We start from the raw sequence: 19,347 nt of genomic DNA on the forward strand, positions 1-19,347 counted from the left end.
AATTATATTAAAGCTTCTTCTGCAATAAAAGTAATTATTTTATGGACAGCATTTATGTATTAAAGAATAGATTCTTTAAGAATAGGTACATGAACAGCATCTGTAAAGGAGATTCTTCTGAAATCTATTGGTTAAAGTACATTCTCTAATATACTCATATGATTGTTATAACTAACTGTGTCCTTGTATCTCAAAGGCAGATACTTCTCTGTCCCCTCCAATGACAAGGGAATGACTGCAAAGTAAAGGAAATAGGTGTAAGTGCTTGTCCTTCCTGGGAAAGGAGCATTTATGTAATAGCATATCTCAGCCCATTTCCAATTCCAATGAACTGTTTTTATCCTACTTATTTTTTTCATATATCTAGTATTATGAAAATAATAGCGTAGCAGCTATTGTACACAGTATACTTTCATACCAAATTGGTAGAATCTCATTTAAGAAGAACGTAAGTCCTTACCTATTTTCATGTTTACTACCTAACTGCATGTGCAAGAGCAGACCTCTTTTTTAAGAATCAATCATGTCATGTAATCTTGATGGAAGTAATTATATCAATGGTTCAGAAAATTCAGATGGCTTTTTCTTCATTCTCCTTTCAATGGGTCAGTGCTATTAAGGGCATGGCTGTGAGAAGAACAAGGTGGTTTTATTTGAAGAGTTATTGATTCATGCTTCTCCTCTTTTGTTTCAGGTGGATCATCCATGCTATGAAATATGAATTACAGATCCGTGGTGGAGACAAGCCAGCCAGAGACTTGTATCAGCTGTCACCGAGTGAAGTTAAACAGCTTCTGTTGGATATTCTCCAGCCTCAAAAGAATGGAGGGTAATGAAGACCCGTTGTTACCTATAGAACACTCTGGCTATATAGATTTATATCATACTTTGATATATATGAAATTAATAAGATAGTAATAAGAAATAAAATGCAGCAAAGTATCAGAGGTCACCCTACAGTAGACAGTGCACACAAAGATACGAATCAAAATGTCTATCTTCATTTGTGGTTTTGTGTTGATTTTATTTTACACTGTTTTCAGGTATACTTTATCAGTGTTTCTTAATTTTTATTATTGTACAGAATGTAAAACTTCATACCATGTTGGTCAGTTCTCTTTCTGAATCTTTGTAGCAATTACCATCTCCTCCCAACATTTTGGCATAAAGATATGAGTTTGGTAACATTATTTGAATAAGTTGCCTATTACTCTGTCTCCCTAAGTAGACTATAAACTTACTCAGGGCTAAACCATTTCATAGACTTAACTTGTGCTAAGCTTAGAATAAGAGCAAAACAAATACTTGTGGAATGCATCAAATTGAAGAATATTTTGTTACAGAAAGTTTTAATATAATTATTTAGGCAAGCATTTATTAGCACTATTTGTATGCCTGATATTTTTTTTTTAAGATTTCATTTATTTATTTATTAGAGAGAGAAATAGCATGAGAGGGGAGAGGGTCAGAGGGAGAAGTAGGCTCCCCACTTGAGCTGGGAGCCTGATGTGGGACTCGATCCTAGTACTCCAGGATCATGACCTGAGCCCAAGGCAGTCCCTTAACCAACTGAGACACCCAGGCGCCCTGCCTGGTATTTTCTAAGGTGGTATAGTTATATGCCTAGAAAAGAAGTCTTCTACAAAAGTAAATCTGAGGGGGCAGGAGCAAGATGGCGGAGGAGTAGGAGACCTAAATTTCCTCTGGTGCCAGGAATTCAGCTAGGTAGGGATTAAACCATTCTGAACACCTACAAAGTCAACAGGAGATCGAAGAAAAGAATAGCAGCAACTCTCTGAACAGAAAAGCGACCACTTTCTGGAAGGTAGGACATGCGGAGAAGTGAATCTGAGGTGATATTCGGGAGGATAGACGGCGGGGGAGGGGGCCTCCATTGGCCGCTTCTGTCAAGTGATAGAGCAGCGGAGCACAAAATCGGGACTTTTAGAAGTTGGCTCTGCTGAGGAACGTCACTCCAGTGGCTAAGTGGGAGGTGGAACCCTCACTGGGACAGTGTGGTCTCAGGACCCTCGGGGTCACAGAAAGACCGAGGGTGCCTGAGTGTGGCAGAGCTCCCAGGTATCGGAGCGGGGAAGCCGGCTGCAGAGACGGAGCCAAGGCGTGGGCTCTCAGCTCGGGGTTGCCATAAACCATGATCCACGGCACAGTCGGGCCACTGATCTTCCACAGGGACCCAACGAGTGGCAGATCCAGGGAGCCTCCTCTTCCTCCCCTGGAAGGAGCAGCGCGGGAGCGCACCACAGGGATCTGCTGGGTTTGGAGACTCCACATGGAGTCGTGAGCCAGAGATAGGAATGAATGCTGTCACAGGCCAGGTGAGCACGGAGTACGGCTGGAGACCGGGAAGATGGGAGTGACTGACTGCTTTTCTCTGGGGGCTCAATGAGGAGTGGGACCCTGAGCTCTCACCTCCTCCAGGGCGGAGATTGGGAGGCCGCCATTTTCACTCTCGTCCTTCAAAGCTGTACGGAAAGCTTGCGGGGAACAAAAGCTCCCGAGAGGAAACCCGAGCAGATTACTTAGCTGGGACCAGCAAGGGCGGGGCAATTCTGCCTCCAGCAAAGACATTTGGGAACCATTGCAATAGGCCCCTTCCCCAGAAGATCAGCAAGAACAGCCAACCAAGACCAAGTTTACCAATCAATGAGAAAGACAGAAGTCCAGGGCTAGGGGAATACTGCACATAGAATTCATGGCTTTTTTCCCATGATTCTTTAGTCTTTCAAAGGTAATTTTTTTAATTTTCTTTTTTTTGAATTTTTCTTTTTCCCTTTTTCAACCAATATCTTCTCAATCCCTTTTTTAAAAAATCTTTTTTATTTTTCATTATTAGAGTCATATTCTATCCCTTCATAGTAGTTACTCTTATTTTTGGTATATATATATATAAGTTGTTCTCTCTTTAAAATTTGGGGATACATTTTCTTCTAACAGACCAAAATATACCCTAAATCTCTAGTGTATGGCTTTGTTCTAGTCTCCTGCCTGATCACATTTTATCCCCCCACTTGTTTTTAAATCTCTTCTTTCTTTTTTCAAACAACTTCTTATCAATTCCTTTCATAAAATCTTTTGTAATTTTCATCTTTACAGTCATATTCCATCCCTTCATCATATTTACCCTTATTTTTGTACATATATAAGCTTTTCTTTCTTTAAAATTTTGGGAGGTGCCTGGGTGGCTCAGTTGGTTAAGTGACTGCCTTCGGCTCAGGTCATGATCCTGGAGTCCCGGGATCAAGTCCTGCATCGGGCTCCCTGCTCAGCGGGGAGTCTGCTTCTCCCTCTGACTCTCCCTCCCTCATGTGCTCTCTCTCTCTCTCTCATTCTCGTTCTCTCAAATAAATAAATAAATCTTTAAAATTTTGGGAGGCACTTTCTTCTACCAGACCAAAATACGACCAAAATCTAGTCTGTGGCACTGATCTATGCACCAGCCTGATCATATTTCATCATATTCTGTTTTGTTTTTTTTTTTTGGTTGTTTGTTTATTTTTATCTTTTTCTTTTTTCTTTCTTTCCCTTTCTTTTTCCCCAGTCTCAGGTCTCTTCTGATTTGTTTAGTGTATATTTTTCTGGGGTTGTTGTTACCCTGTTAGCATTTTGTTCTCTCATTCATCTATTCTCCTATGGACCAAATGACAAGACAAAAAAATCACCTCAACAAAAAGAACAAGAGGCAGTACCAACTGCCAGGGACCTAATCAAGACGGATATTAGTAAGATGTTGGAATTAGAATTAGGAGTGACGATTTTAAAGATACTAGCTGGGATTGAAAAAAGCATGGAAGTTCTTAGAGAAACCCTTTCTGCAGAAATAAAAGAACTAAAATCTAACCAAGTCAAAATCAAAAGGCTATTAATGAGGTGCAATCAAAAATGGAGGCTCTAACTGCTAGAATAAATGACGCAGAAGAGAGCATTAGTGATATAGAAGACCAAATGATGGAAAATAAAGAAGCTGAGAAAAAGAGATAAACAGCTACTGGATCATGAGAGCAGAATTTGAGAGATAAGTGATAAAATAAGAAAAAACAGTATTAGAATAGTTGGGATCCCAGAAGAAGAAGAAAGAGAGAGAGGGACAGAAGGTATACTGGAGCAAATTATAACAGAAAACTTCCCTAATGTGGGGAAGGAAACAGGCATCAAAATCAAGGAGGCACAGAGAAACCCCCTCAAAATCAATAAAAATAGGTCAACACCCCCGACATCTAATAGTAAAACTTACGAGTCTCAGAGACAAAGAGAAAATCCTGAAAGCAGCTCGGGAGAAGAGATATGTAACCTACAATGGTAGAAACATTCAATTGCAAACAGACCTATCCACAGAGACCTGGCAGGCCAGAAAGACATGATATATTCAGAGCACTAAATGAGAAAAATATGCAGCCAAGAATCCTATATCCATCTAGGCTGTCATTGAAAATAGAAGGAGAGATAAAAAGCTTCCAGGACAAACAAAACCTAAAGGAATTTGCAAACACGACACCAGTCCTCCAAGAAATATTGAAAGGGGTCCTCTAAGCAAAGAGAGAGCCTAAAAGCAGCATAGACCAGAAAGGACCACAGACAATATACAGTAACAGTCACCTTACAGGCAATACAGTAGCACTAAATTCATATCTTTCAATAGTTACCCTGAATATAAATGGGCTAAATGCCCCAATCAAAAGACACAGACTATCAGACTGGATTAAAAAACAAGACCCATCGATATTTTGTCTGCAAGAGACTCATTTTGACCAAAAGACACCCCCAGATTGAAAGTGAGGGGGTGGAAAACCATTTACCATGCTAATGGACAACAAAAGCAAGCTGGAGTGGCAAGCCTTATATCCAACAAATTAGATTTTAAACCAAAGACTGTAATAAGAGATGAGGAAGGACACTATATCCTACTTAAAGGGTCTACCCAACAAGAAGATCTAAAAATTGTAACTATCTATGCCCCTAACATGTGAGCAGCCAATTATATGAGGCAATTAATAACAAAAGCAAAGAAACACATTGACAACAATACAGTAATAGTGGGGGACTTTAACACCCCCCTGACTGAAATGGACAGATCATCTAAGCAAGAGATCAAAAAGGAAATAAAGACTTTAAATGACACACTGGACCAAATGGACTTCACAGATATATTCAGAACATTCCAACCGAAAGCAACGGAATACACGTTCTTCTCTAGTGCCCATGGAACATTCTCCAGAATAGATCACATCCTAGGTCATAAGTCAGGCCTCAACTGGTACCAAAAGATTGGGATTATTCTCTGCATATTTTCAGAACACAATGCTTTGAAAGTAGAACTCAATCACAAGAGGAAAGTAGGAAAGAACTCAAATACATGGAGGCTAAAGAGCATCCTCCTAAGGAATGAATGGTTCAACCGGGAAATTAAAGAAGAATTGAAAACTTCATGGAAACCAATGAAAATAAAAACACAACTGTTCAAAATCTTTGGGATACAGCAAAGGCAGTCCTGAGAGGAAAGTATATAGCAATACAAGTCTTTCTGAAGGAACAAGAAAGGTCTCAAATACACAACCTAACCCTACACCTAAAGGAGCTAGAGAAAGTACAGCAAATAAAGCCTAAACCCAGCAGGAGAAGAGAAATAATAAAGATCAGAGCAGAAATCAGTGAAGTAGACACCAAAAGAACAATAGAACAGATCAACGAAACTAGGAGCTGGTTCTTTGAAAGAATTAACAAGATTGATAAACCCTTGGCCAGACTTATCAAAAAGAAAAAAGAAATGACCCAATTCCACAAAATCATGAATGAAAGAGGAGAGATCACAACCAACACCAAAGAAATACAAACAATTATAAGAACATATTATGAGCAACTCTATGCCAGCAAATGAGATAACCTGGAAGAAATGGATGCATTCCTAGATATGTATCAACTACCAAAATTGAACCAGGAAGAAATAGAAAACCTGAACAGACCTATAACCACTAAGGAAATTGATGGAGTCCTCAAAAATCTCCCAAAAAACAAAAGCCCAGGGCCAGATGGCTTCCCAGGGGAATTCTCCCAAACATTTAAAGAAGAATTAATACCTATTCTTCTGAAATTGTTCCAAAAAATAGAAATGGAAGGAAAACTTCCAAACTCATTTTATGAGGCCACCATTACCTTGATCTCCAAACCAGACAAAGACCCCATCAAAAAGGAGAATTACGGATCAATATCCTTGATGAACATGGATACAAAAATTCTCACCAAAGTACTAGCCAATAGGATTCAACAGTACATTAAAAGGATTATTAACTATGACCAAGTGGGATATCCCTGGGCTGCAAGGTTAGTTCAACATCCATAAATCAATCAACATGATACAATGCATTAACAAAAGAAAGAACAAGAATCATATGATCCTCTCAGTAGATGCAAAAAAAGCATTTGACAATATACAGCATCCTTTCTTGATCAAAATTCTTCAGAGTATAGGGATAGAGGGTACCTACCTCCATATCATAAAAGCCATCTATGAAAAACCTACAGTGAATATCATTCTCAATGGGGAAAAACTGAGAGCTTTCCCCCTAAGGTCAGGAATGCGGCAGGGATGTCCACTTTCACCACTGCTATTCAACATAGTATTAGAAGTCCTAGCCACAGCAATCAGACAACAAAAAGAAATCAAAGATATCCAAATTGGCAAAGAAGAAGTCAAACTCTCACTCTTTGCAGATGATATGATACTTTATGTGGAAAACCCAAAAGACTCTACCCCAAAACTGCTAGAACTCATATAGGATTTCAGTCCAGTGGCAGGGTATAAAATCAATGCACAGAAATTAGTGGTATTCCTATACACCAACAACAAGACAGAAGAGAGAGAAATTAAGGAGTCAGTCCCATTTACAATTGCACCCAAAACCATAAGATACCTAGGAATAAATCTAACCAAAGAGGCAAAGAATCTGTACTCAGAAAACAATGAATACTCATGAAAGAAATTGAGGAAGACACAAAGAAATGGAAAAACGTTCCATGCTCATGGATTGGAAGAAGAAACATTGTGAAGATGTCAATGCTACTAGTGCAATCTACACATTCAATGCAATCCCCATCATAATACCATCCACTCTTTTCATAGAAATGGAACAAATAATCCTAAAATTTGTATGGAACTAGAAAAGACCCCGAATAGCCAGAGGAATGTTGAAAAAGAAAAGCAAATCTGGCAGCATCACAATTCTGGATTTCCAGCTCTATTACAAAACTGTCATTATCAAGACAGTATGGTACTGGCACAGAAACAGACACATAGATCAATGGAACAGAATAGAGAGCCCAGAAATGGACCCTCAACTCTATGTTCAACTAATCTTTGACAAAGCAGCAAAGAATGTCCAATGGAAAAAAGACAGTCTCTTCAACAAATGGTGTTGGGAAATTGGACAGCCATATGCAGAAGGATGAAACTGGACCATTTCCTTACACCACACACAAAAATAGACTCCAGATGGTTGAAGGACCTAAACGTGAGACAGGAGTCTATCAAAATCCTAAAGGAGAACACAGGCAGCAACCTCTTCGACCTCAGCTGCAGCAACTTCTTCCTAGAAACATCGCCAAAGGCAAGGGAAGCAAGGGCCAAAATGAACTATTGGGATTTCATCAAGATAAAAAGCTTTTGCACAGCCAAAGAAACAGTCCAGAAAACCAAAAGACAACCAACAGAATGGGAGAAGATATTTGCAAATGACACATCAGATAAAGGGCTAGTATCCAAAATCTATAAAGAATTTATCAAACTCAACACCCAAAGAACAAATAATCCAATCAAGAAATGGGCAGAAGACATGAACAGACATTTTTCCAAAGAAGACATCCAAATGGCCAACAGACACATGAAAAAGTGCTCAACATCGCTCAGCATCAGGGAAATCCAAATCACAACCTCAATGAGATACCACCTCACACCAGTCAGAATGGCTAAAATTAACAAGTCAGGTAAGGACAGATACTGGCGGAGATGCGGAGAAAGGGGAACCCTCCTACACTGTTGGTGGGAATGCAAGCTGCTGCAACCACTCAGGAAAAGAGTGTGGAGGTTCCTCAAAAAGTTGAAAATAGAGCTACCATACGATCCAGCAATTGCACTAGTGGGTATTTACCCCAAAGATCCAAATGTAGGGATATGAAGGGGTATGTGCACCCCGATGTTTATAGCAGCAATGTCCACAATAGCCAAACTATGGAAAGAGGTAAGATGTCCATCAACAGATGAATGGATAAGAAGAAGTGGTATAGAATGGAATATTATGCAGCCACAAAAGGAATGAGATCTCCCCATTTGCAATGATGTGGATGGAATTGGAGAGTGAATATGCTGAGTGAAATAAGTCAAACAGAGAAAAATATGTATCATATGACCTCACTGATATGAGGAATTCTTAATCTCAGGAAAGAAACTGAGTGTTGTTCGAGTGGTGGGGAGTGGGAGGGATGGAGTGGCTGGGTGATAGACATTCGGGAAGGTATGTGCTATGGTGAGCACTGTGTATTGTGTAAGACTGTTGAATCACAGACCTGTACCTCTGAAATAAATAATACATTATATGTATAAAAAAAGGAAGAAGATAGCAGCAAGGGAAAAAATAAAGGGGGGGAATCGGAGGGGGAGACGAACCATGAGAGACCCTGGAGTCTGAGAAACTGAAGGTTCTAGAGGGGAGGGCGTGGGGGCATGGGTTAGCCTGGTGATGGGTATTAAGGAGGGCACGTACTGCATGGAGCACTGGGTGTTATACGCAAACAATGAATCATGGAACACTACATCAAAAACTAATGATGTAATGCATGGTGAGTAACATAACATAAAAAAAAAGTATATCTGAGCAAATGGGAAGACATCTTTGTTCTTAAAGAGGAGCACTCAACATTATAAAGATATCAGTTATAAATGTAATGCAATTCCAAAAAAATCCAACAAGCTCTTTATGGAGGTAGATAGGTTAATACTAAACTTCATATGGAGAAGGAAACATGCAAGAACAACCAGAACAACATAAAAGAAGGACTCGCCCTAACAGATAGTGAAATGTACTATAGAACGTCTATGATAAAAAGTGTGATGCTATGCTGGTACATGAACACATAAATAGTCTGGCTGAACAGAATGGAAGTCCAGAAATAGACCTTAAGCACATATGGAAATTTAATGTGTGATAGAGGTAACATCTCATATCACTGGGTCAAGGATGGACATTATTTTTAAAAAAATAGTGATGGGACAACTGGATAGCCATTTAGGAAAAGATAAAGTTAAATCCATACTTTATACTGTACACAAGAATAAACTCCAAATAGATTTGCTATCTAAATGTAAAAAATGAAACCACACCAGAGCTAAAAGAAGACATACCGCTTTAACCTTGGTATGAGAAAGGCTTTCCATCTAGGGCTTAACTCTAGGGGTATTAAAAGATTAATAAGACTATATAAAAATTTAAAACATCATTTTGCATGGCAGAAAATAGACAATCTCAGGAGACAGCTGAGAAACTGGAACAAGCATAGGGTACAAAGGGCTAATATCCAAGAATTCTTAAAAACTCAGGGACAAAGAACCAAAAACCCAAGAGAAAAATGGGGGAAAATATGATTAATCAATTCATTTAAAACATAAAAAAAATGGACTGTAGATATTTGAAAAGATATTTAAGGTGTTTTTTTTATTTTATTTTTTTAAGTAGACTCCATGCCCGGTATGGAGCCCAATGCCCAGCATGGAGCCCAACGTGGGGCTTGAACTCATGACCCCATGAGTTGAGACCAAGAGTCGGCTGCTTAACCATCAGGCACCCTGTAAAAATGTTTAAACTAACTCATAATTACAGAAATGTAAATTAAAACATGTTGGGATACCATTTCTCATCTATCATACAGACTGGCAGAAGTTAGACAGTATGACAAACATTTGCTGGGGCTGTAGGGAAACAGACATTATTAATTCCAATTAATAAGTGTAGATGGAATGATGGAAAGAGAAAATTACCGTTAGACAAATACAATAGTAACAATTGTTTCAGGGAAGAACCATCATGGATGCTAAATTTAGTGGGTGGAAGTATGATGAGAAATGAAAAATTTGTATAATTTAAAAGTATTTCCACTCAAGGTACTTTTTAATTGCAAAAGGAAAAATAGTAACTTTACAATGAAGGAACGCAGTAGACTCTACCTCAATCAAATGATCAAGGTTAGCATCCCAGGGATAAGACACATCAGTATTATGTACCTCCCTAATATGATATACCAAAAAGGCATAATCACTTTTGGGTATTCTTGCCAAAAATGCATAATCTAAGTCTAATAATGACAAAACATCAGATAAACCCAAATTGAGGTGTGCATTCTAAAAAATAACTGACATTTCTAAAATGTTAAATTCATGAGAGATGAAAGAAGATTGGGGAACTGTCATAGATTGGACGAGTCTACCTAAGGAGACTTGGAAACCAGATGCAATGTGGGGTCCTGGATTGGACCCACAACCAAAACAAGGACATTAGTGGTAAAATGGCATAATTTGAATAAGGTCCATAGCAAATAGTATTGTGTCAGCATTCATTTCCTGGTTTTGAGTGTTGTTATGTATGTATGTTCAAGTGTGAATTACTTTTTTGACTTCTAAGTCTAAAATTGTTCAAAATAAAAAACCAAAATATAAAGAGAGGTCCTCAGAAATAATTATCTCCATGTGAGTATTCACACATTTCTACTTTCTTTGTTGTTCTAAGCAAACTTTTCTTTGTTATAATACTAACCATGACTTTATAGAACTCAGAAAACATTTTTTTTTCTTATTGCCAAATAAAGGGAATAGGAAAAAAATCAAATGTAGAGTATTGGGTATTCAGTTTTGCACCTTCATTATCCAAAGTAAAACATCACCAAGAAACTCCTGCCCCTTTGGGCTTCTTCTCTTTGGCGTAGCACTGAACCCAGCCATACAAGACTGGATCTACCAAAACAAAACAAAACAAAACAAAAAAACCCTGCATCCAAAAGGGATGCCTCATTCATTTATGCAGTTTTAAAATATCATTGGTCCTCTTTTATCAGAACAAAAATGTCTTTTTCATTATACTGTCTCCTGCATAGCTATGTTCCTACCTAGAAATATTGTTGGTTACATGCTTCCCTTGTGGTCGATAGCACATTTCATTCAATGCTTGTTTTAATATCAAGTATAAAAAATGTATATTTGTTCCTATCTGCAGCTTTTGGAAGAATATACTGCTATGTCATTTGTGCATTCTTTTCAAATTATGCAAATTCTGCATCTTTAGCAGTTTGTGAAGGGGTATTATATCTTTAAGATGTAACACTTAATCCATGGAAATAAGAGATCTAGAATTTCATCTTGTCACTTTGGTATGATTATTATAACATGTAAAATCATGTAGCTGATTTTTCAGCACTGGTACTTTGGCCATATTTAAATAGAAAAATAAATCTAAGGTTTAAAGTTTAAAACTTTAAAACAAGATAATTTCATTAGGTACATAATACTTTTTTGAGCCTTCATTACTTACCAAATGTTTATTCAGCATCTTTCTGGGAGAGTATATAGGAGTGATCAAGCCATACGATATCCATACTTTCATGAAGTTTACAAAATTGTATGTAAGGACCACATGAAGTTATTTCGAAATTGGCTGCTTCTGTGTTTTTAAATGGAGCTTTTTGCATATTAGGAAGTCATTTGATCACATAGTGAGCAACCTTATAACTTACTAGAGAATATCATTTTGCCTATTAAATTTTTTAAAATCTTGGGGATTTTCTTCTTCCCTGCAAACTTTGTTTTCACTATGGAAATATTTAGTAACCTCTGTAACACATGGTAGATATGCATCATTGATGGATTTTGGCTTTTATTTTCACCCTATTGGAACAATTAATCTACACTGAAAGCCCTGCTCTCTATGAGAACAAGCTTGCATTTCAACTCTGAGGCATTTTCTTTTGGTCTATAGATGTTGGCTGAACAGGCGTCAGATTGATGGGTCTTTGAATAGAACTCCTGCTGGGTTTTATGACCGAGTATGGCAGATCCTGGAGCGCACGCCCAATGGTATCATTGTAGCTGGGAAGCATTTGCCACAGGTACAGCCCCACTGTATTTATGTCATTTAAGGGAATCTAAAGGAGTAGGGAATTCTTTCCTCCTCTGCATTGCCGATAACCTTTCTGCTTATTCCATTTTCTAAGAGTATTTAAAGGGAGGGTATCCAGAACCTGAAGGGAGGAACTATTAGAAAATAAAATACCTAATCAATTGGACTGGAAATTTTTTTCCCCAATCTGAGTTACTTTAATTTTTTAATTTTAGTGCCCCTCTATACAAAAGCCTTGCTTTACCAAAAGGATATTTTGCTTAAAAGCTGTATTTAATAAAAAATTTTTTTATATTATTATATTTCAAATGTTTCATGGAAGCTCTGTGTTTAAAGGAACCATATGGCCAAACCTTTTGCCAAGCAGCTGTCCTTCTTTTGTTTATTTATTAGTGAAGTTAAGCTTTCTTATGTTGGCTTTACTATGAAAGCTGGTATTCCTTTACCACAAAGTGATAGTGGGCCAGTGCTAGGGAACCTCACAAATAATAAAACATACATTCAAAAGACAGAACCAGATCAGACCTAAGAAGCAAGGTGACTTAATAATGCTATGGATAAGGAAATGACTGAATTTCGGTAAATGTGAAAATTGTAACTTTTTAGATCATAGATAATCACTTAATTTACTCAGGATATAACTTAGCTTTGATCCAAATGAATTAGTGCCCCCTCCTTCAGATAGTTTCCCAAGTTACATAAACTGGGCTCTTCTTTGATTTGGTTATTTTATTTAATACTGACCTCTGAACTCATTCTGCTTATACACAAACAAGAATAACTAGGCCTTTTGGAAATGGAGTACCATATTTGTTTTTAGTGTTGAAATGTCAACCAAATTATTTTTGATGAGGGTCCTTATTCAAATATAGTATTCTTAAATACCCATACCCACACTCATTTTGTTTCTATGTACACAGTACACTTATATTTTGTATCCTCTCTTTGCTAACAAAAATAACAGCAGATGCATGTTAAGTCTTTTTATGTTCCAGGCACTTTTCTAAGTGCTCAAAGCTTTAATCCTCACAACGCTCTTTTGAGGTAGGTACTTTATTATTCCCACTTGACAGATGAGGAAACTGAGGCACAGCTAAGTTATTTTCCCAAAGTCCTACATCTAGGAAGTAGTTGACCCCGAGTGTGACACCTATCCCCTACCCCATCCCTGGTCATTCAACTTCTAAGCCTTTTGTCTTAACTTCTCTGCTCTACTGCCAGCCCTAAGTTCTTCCAGAGAGTGGGAAATGAAGCAGGCTTGATGTCTCTTCTCCAGGTTTATCACGGTTGCACAGTAGCCAGGTTGACTTTTCAAATGAGATATTTTAAAAGGAAATTGATATGAAACCATGACAGGGTTTTTCTTTCCTTCTGTAGCCCTACTAATCCCCTTGCTAGACATCTGAAGAATTATAATTATTGTGTTTAGCAACTGGGCTTCACTTTCCCCAAACCAGGTACTACCTGTAAGCATTAATAATATGTTAGATTGTATTGAATATAGAATACAATAGATGGACCATGTCAAATTATAGAGTCGATGCATTATTATACCAGGTCGAACAAGTTTGCTGTCACTTGATTTCAAGGGGACATTCCTGCTGGGTCCCATTTGGAATAGTAAGTAGATACACATTGTTCTGAGGCTATGATTAAGTTCACTGTAAATCATCATTGAGGTGGAAGCAAATAAATATGACTCATCATTTCTGCATCTCTGGTAATAAGTCTGGTGACTCCATCTGCTCACCACCATACAAACCTAACATTTAGAGTCTTCTTCTCTTTAATCCTTTGAGGGTTAGCCACCATGCCCAGATTTGGGTTTGCATTTGGATTTGAATTTATTTGCTGCTTTCATTTGGTTTGTGAAAAGTGAATGGAAGACTATGCAATACTCTTCTTTTAAATGAAGTAGAAAGGGTAGAGTAAATTCTTTTAGTTTTGCTTTTTTTTCTGTGTTGTCTTGCCATTTCTACATACAATGTTGTTTTTGCTTATTTGTATGCATTTTTATGCCGCCAGCTCAGAAAGGACCTGCCACAAAAATGATGTAAATTCAATATCAAGTGACTTACATGCTAAAGTCTGACAGCAAGCATAACTTCTTGTGTTAATTCTGAAAGTAATATGTACTCTTATTTGTTGTCTCAATTTTTCACTGTTCCTTTTGTGTGTTGAAGTGGATTTCCAATGTAGTCCCTTTCGCTTACCATTTGTATAGTAAAGATAACTACTAAAAATAGGAGGTTTAATTTATCACAACAGTCAGCTGGTTGGCGTCAGTAGTTTGACATATATAAAATCCAGTCATATAGCTGAAAATGCTCCCTAAGGTTTTATAGAACCTGAAAAAGGTTATTGATTAGAAAATGAAAGTCCTCTATTAAATGGGAACCACAGTATAACAATGCAGCATGTTAATATTGAGTTATTTTTTTCAGCAACCAACCCTGTCAGATATGACCATGTATGAGATGAATTTCTCTCTCCTTGTTGAAGACATGTTGGGAAATATTGACCAGCCAAAGTACAGACAGATTGTTGTGGAGGTTTGTATTTAGAAATGCAGATTGCTGAAGAAGTGCTATCTGCTCCCTGAAAACTAACATAGAGGAAACTGCTCAAGAGAGACCAGGAATTCCACTCCTTATGTAACCTGGATCTCCTCTAGTTGAGTCTTAGGCAATATAGCCATCCTTGACCCAAGTCAAGGTACATGAACAATTTAAACCTCTTAAATCCTTCAGTGTGGAAAGACTGCCCAGCTTTTTCAGTCATGCACTTATCCCTCGACAGCAAGTGCATTACCACCACTAAAAAACACAAGAAGTGGCCTTTTCCTATTTGCTTTAATTTCAGTTTCTTTTTCTGTTTACAGAAATAGCACATGACTATTGTAGAAAGTTTTAATAGTTCAGAAAATTATAGAAAAAAAAGGAAAAAAATTTCTCCACACCCACTAGCAATAGATCATCAGTGTTGATATTTTGAGAGACATCTTTCCAAACATCTCTCTGTGAACAGAGAAGACATGTAATTTTGTGCTGTATCATTTTATATAAAGTTAAATGCTAAAATACACACACACATGCATGGTATATGTACGTTCTCTTTTGCCATTTTAAAACATTATACCAAATATGGAGAGAATCCTCATAATGAATGGATTTAACATATAGCGCATCTTCACTTTTGTCTCTTTCTCTGGGAATGTCTCCATCAGACTCTGTGTTTCTTGTGGGTGGGTAATATGTTTGGGTGAGGCAGAAGCTCTCAGGAACTACTGGATCTGGCACCTGAAATCTGGTCAGAGTTGAGTGAGATTCAGTCTTACCTCAGATGTGCCAGGATTTAGAGACATTATCAAACCAGAATCAGTTTCATAGCACGTGGGAATGAGGCAGCCTGGAGTCAGGAAGAGATGGGGTTATTGGAAGGGTGAATGCCTTTCTTATGCTATTAGCCATTCAGTGTCTAGTGCCCAGCATCTGGGACCTACAATGGACATGGAGGTCCTTCTTGTTGACCAAACGAGGGTCCCTTTGTAGAAGAAATTTTTCTTTAGAACTAGAGCAAAACTTCATATTCTCCTGGCTAAAGCCCTCTCCAAGGTCTCCCACATTGTGACACCTGGGTTTTTTCTGAAAGTGTTTCTATTGGTTCTTTCAGGTTCTGTTTTGGAGGCATTTAGAGAAAGTACAGTCAGGAAGATTCCCAAACTCGGAATTATGAAGTCTTTTTTCCTGTTCCATGTGCAGAGTAGGAGCCGTAATCATCATTGGAAAGTCTTTACCAAACATTGTATACTCAGACACAATCTTTGTGTCTAGCAGTATGTCATCTCAAATGGAGGTTACTACTTAGGATGAATGTATGAGATAGTCAGACAATAGGATGATGCATTAAACTAAGATATGCAGACCAAGTAGTACTCAGACCATAAAGAGGTCAGAGTTAGGTGTATCTTTTCAAACATAGCCATCCCCTGAGAAACACTATGATGTCACAGAATTATACTCATTTTGGGGTCCTGGGCTCCAAGTCATTTGATCATGAGCCTAGATCCAGAGTCTCCATGGACCTCACCTGCCTTCTTTGGCTTTGTTGCCTGCCAGCTCCATTGGACACTGGTTTTAGTATCTTGCCAACAAGGATTAATGCCCAAAGGCCAGAAAGTTCAGACATTTTGGGTGAATAGAGCACTATGTACTGTAGACAGGACTGGGAAAATCATTTTTCTTATTTCATTTACGTGACCTAAAAACATTTCTGCACAACTACAAAGATATACACAATGAAAAAAATGTGCAGGTTCCAAACAGAATTTACGCTACTAATTTGCAAGATTAGAAAGAGTCCATTCACAATGATCCTAAAGTCAATCATTGTACAGAACACACTGGAATTCCAGGGTCATCTGTCAGTCTGAGTAAAGAATGAAAACATGTCCAGACTGTGTTGCTTTTATGGTTCATATAATTGGCTTTCAATGTCTGTCTCTTCTAGTTACTAATGGTTGTATCCATTGTACTGGAAAGAAACCCTGAGCTAGAATTTCAAGACAAAGTAGATCTAGACAAACTGGTGAAAGAAGCATTTCATGAATTTCAAAAAGATGAGAGTCGACTAAAGGAAGTTGAAAAACAAGTAAGTAGAGAAAAGAGCTTTTTGTAGAATTTTTTCATTGTCTCAACTGTTCAAAATATCCCTAATCTCTTATCATTTAACTTACAAAACAGATTTATAGAGTATAAAATGGAGTATTTGAGGGGCAGGGGGAAGTCGGACTTATTCGAGAAATTAGTGGTACTTTTTAGCTAATTACTAGTCAGTTCAGCTATGAAGCTCTGACTAAAAAGAAAACTGGGAAGACATAAATTTCCTTTATATAGTTAGCAGTTAAAATGTGTTTTACCAGAGAGGAGCCATAGATTCCAGAAGGCTATAAAATTAAATTCTGGGGAAGATGGGAATGTGTAATAGGCTACATTGGTGCTGTGTATACTACCTAATATAGTCCCTTACAGGCTCTCTGTTTAATATTTTATGCTCATCTGAAAAAAGGTTCCCTAAGTAAATAAAAATTATCAGCAAAGAGGAGAATACTAAAAATGTCTGTCTTTGCTTTATATGCTTAGAAGATGCCTTAGGAAAATGAAAGAAAACCTCAAGAAGGTTGTATTTTCCATGAGGAAATCTTTCTCTGAATTTATTTTTCCCCCTAGGCTGACACTGATTTTACCTGTCAACTCTTTACAAACAAAAATCAAACGACTTGCTTACTCTTTTCCTTTGTAGGATGACATGACTTCCTTTTACAACATTCCTCCACTGGGAAAAAGAGGAACATGCAGCTATTTGACAAAGGTTGTGATGAATTTGCTGCTAGAAGGAGAAGTCAAACCAAGCAATGATGACCCATGTCTAGTTAGCTAGTGAGGAAGGTTGTAAGAGGCTCTGTTGAGACACATTTTCTAGAAGTGTGTTAAGTATTGTGTTGAAACTTAGTTCAGGCTGCCATTTAATGTATGGACTGATTTTGTTGGTGAGGTGGTTGCCATACCCTTGGCAGTTACTGGACCTCTTGCAAGCCGTAGTCAAACTAATGGTATGAAATGCTTTAACTAAGTGGAAAAAAAGTTCTCATGATTATTATGCCAACTACAATAATAATATTTAATGAACAATAGAAATAGTTAATGAATTGAAAGTTCACCACTGCATGTTTTATGATCAAATAACTCATCAAAATGAATCTTTGCTCTTTGGACTAAATTCCCAACTTACTGCCATTAAAATGAATTTGCTAGCTAGAAATGCATACAGGAAATGAAAAGATAGTGAAAGAATGGTGAACTTAGTGGCATTGTCATATTAGAAAAAAATATTAAAATCATAAAAGCAAATCTGCCAGCTGATGTTTTGATTCTCAGAAACTGCTTTGTTGATAATATTTTAGTATACAGAGCTGTTGTACAATTTTTACCTTGTAAACATGACTGTGATTTTGTATTTGTGCTGACTTTAGGGGTGGGCTAAAATACAGTGTAATCTACACCTAATCAGACATTTTCTTTGAGCTCTTACTAAAAATATGGCATGTGTAAGATTGTTCAGAAGAATGGACTGTTAACCTAGTTTGTACTAGTAAAAACAAAATTGAAAATCATTAAATTTTATTTCTGAATTAATATATCTGGACACATTTTTTTATTCTCTTGTTCATAATATTAAGTCTGTTACTTGTGAATATTTTCAACATAATTGATCTGGAGATAGAGTGGAAGGAATCTATGGTATCTACCATTACACATATTTTGCTACCAAATTTACTTAAGCAAACTTTAATAAAAATAGAAAATAGATTAAACATTTAAAGTTTTATGAATTCTTACTGAATGTTACAGTACAGCCCATTAGTTTGAGCCATGGACCAAAAGAGAGTCATTTTTCTGACCAGTCTTATTATGGAATATCACCTGAGAAGTCAAACTTGTTACATAAAGGATGCAGCCCATTTGTAGAGTCTTGAAAGGAACTAAGAAACATAGAACAAGTGGCTTCAGTAACAAGTCAAACTGCTATCAAGTAAATGGGTGTGTGAGCGCATGGAAAAATCTGCAAGTCAGGCAAATTTCTCATAACTTTGAGGTGTACTGCCTGGATCTTGCATAAGAAATCATATATGCACTGGTTGGCAAAATTGAGAATAAGGTAAAATCTGATCTTATAGAACATCTTAAGGAGAGGGATATGACAAAGAAGATAATTACTTGATAAATTAAGAGAGTTGGTGAAAACATAGTCATGAACCTAGTTTCTAAAACAAGCATAAAAAAATTTGAAGCCCATGGAGAATTGAGGACTGACGCTTCATAGCTGGAGAATCTGGAAATAAAGAGAAAAAAACCTTGGAATATTTAATATTTGCTGAAATCTAGAGGAAAGTAAACTGTTCTGTATTTTTAAGAATTTTTAAAAAGTCTGATAAGCTAAGGAGAGTTGCCAGAAACCTGTCACTGGCTTTAATGAAATCAAACATCAAACCAAATATATATTTCCTGAATGAGTTTTAGTTTCCTACTTAAATGCTGCATATGCAGGATTCTGGTTTTCCCATGCTGCTGAAGGCATTCAGGATCTGTGACATATGTACCAACTTTGTGTTTTGATG

The 19,347-nt window shown here is 37.3% G+C and overlaps 1 protein-coding gene across 6 annotated transcripts in view; it reads left to right on the forward strand.

Annotated features, from left to right (window-relative positions):
• Positions 1–18,364, forward strand: part of PHKB (phosphorylase kinase regulatory subunit beta) — a 304,253-nt gene extending 285,889 nt beyond the window's left edge. For 4 of the 6 annotated variants that reach the window (XM_088027349.1, XM_088027348.1, XM_088027352.1 and 1 more), the window contains 5 exons: positions 695–829; positions 12,030–12,159; positions 14,615–14,722; positions 16,680–16,820; positions 17,472–18,364. In XM_088027349.1, the coding sequence (XP_087883475.1) occupies positions 695–829; positions 12,030–12,159; positions 14,615–14,722; positions 16,680–16,820; positions 17,472–17,609 (652 nt within the window). In that variant the 3' untranslated portion in view covers positions 17,610–18,364. Of the gene's footprint in view, positions 1–694; positions 830–2,190; positions 2,327–12,029; positions 12,160–14,614; positions 14,723–16,679; positions 16,821–17,471 lie in introns of those variants that run through there. The other 2 variants (XM_088027350.1, XM_088027354.1) reach the window with 2 other exon arrangements.
• The last annotated feature ends 983 nt before the right edge of the window (positions 18,365–19,347 follow it).

This window comes from Eumetopias jubatus, unplaced genomic scaffold (genome assembly GCF_037043125.1).
Source record: "Eumetopias jubatus isolate StellerSeaLion01/CBP00866 unplaced genomic scaffold, mEumJub1_p1.0 scaffold_10, whole genome shotgun sequence".
Taxonomy (NCBI): domain Eukaryota; kingdom Metazoa; phylum Chordata; class Mammalia; order Carnivora; family Otariidae; genus Eumetopias; species Eumetopias jubatus.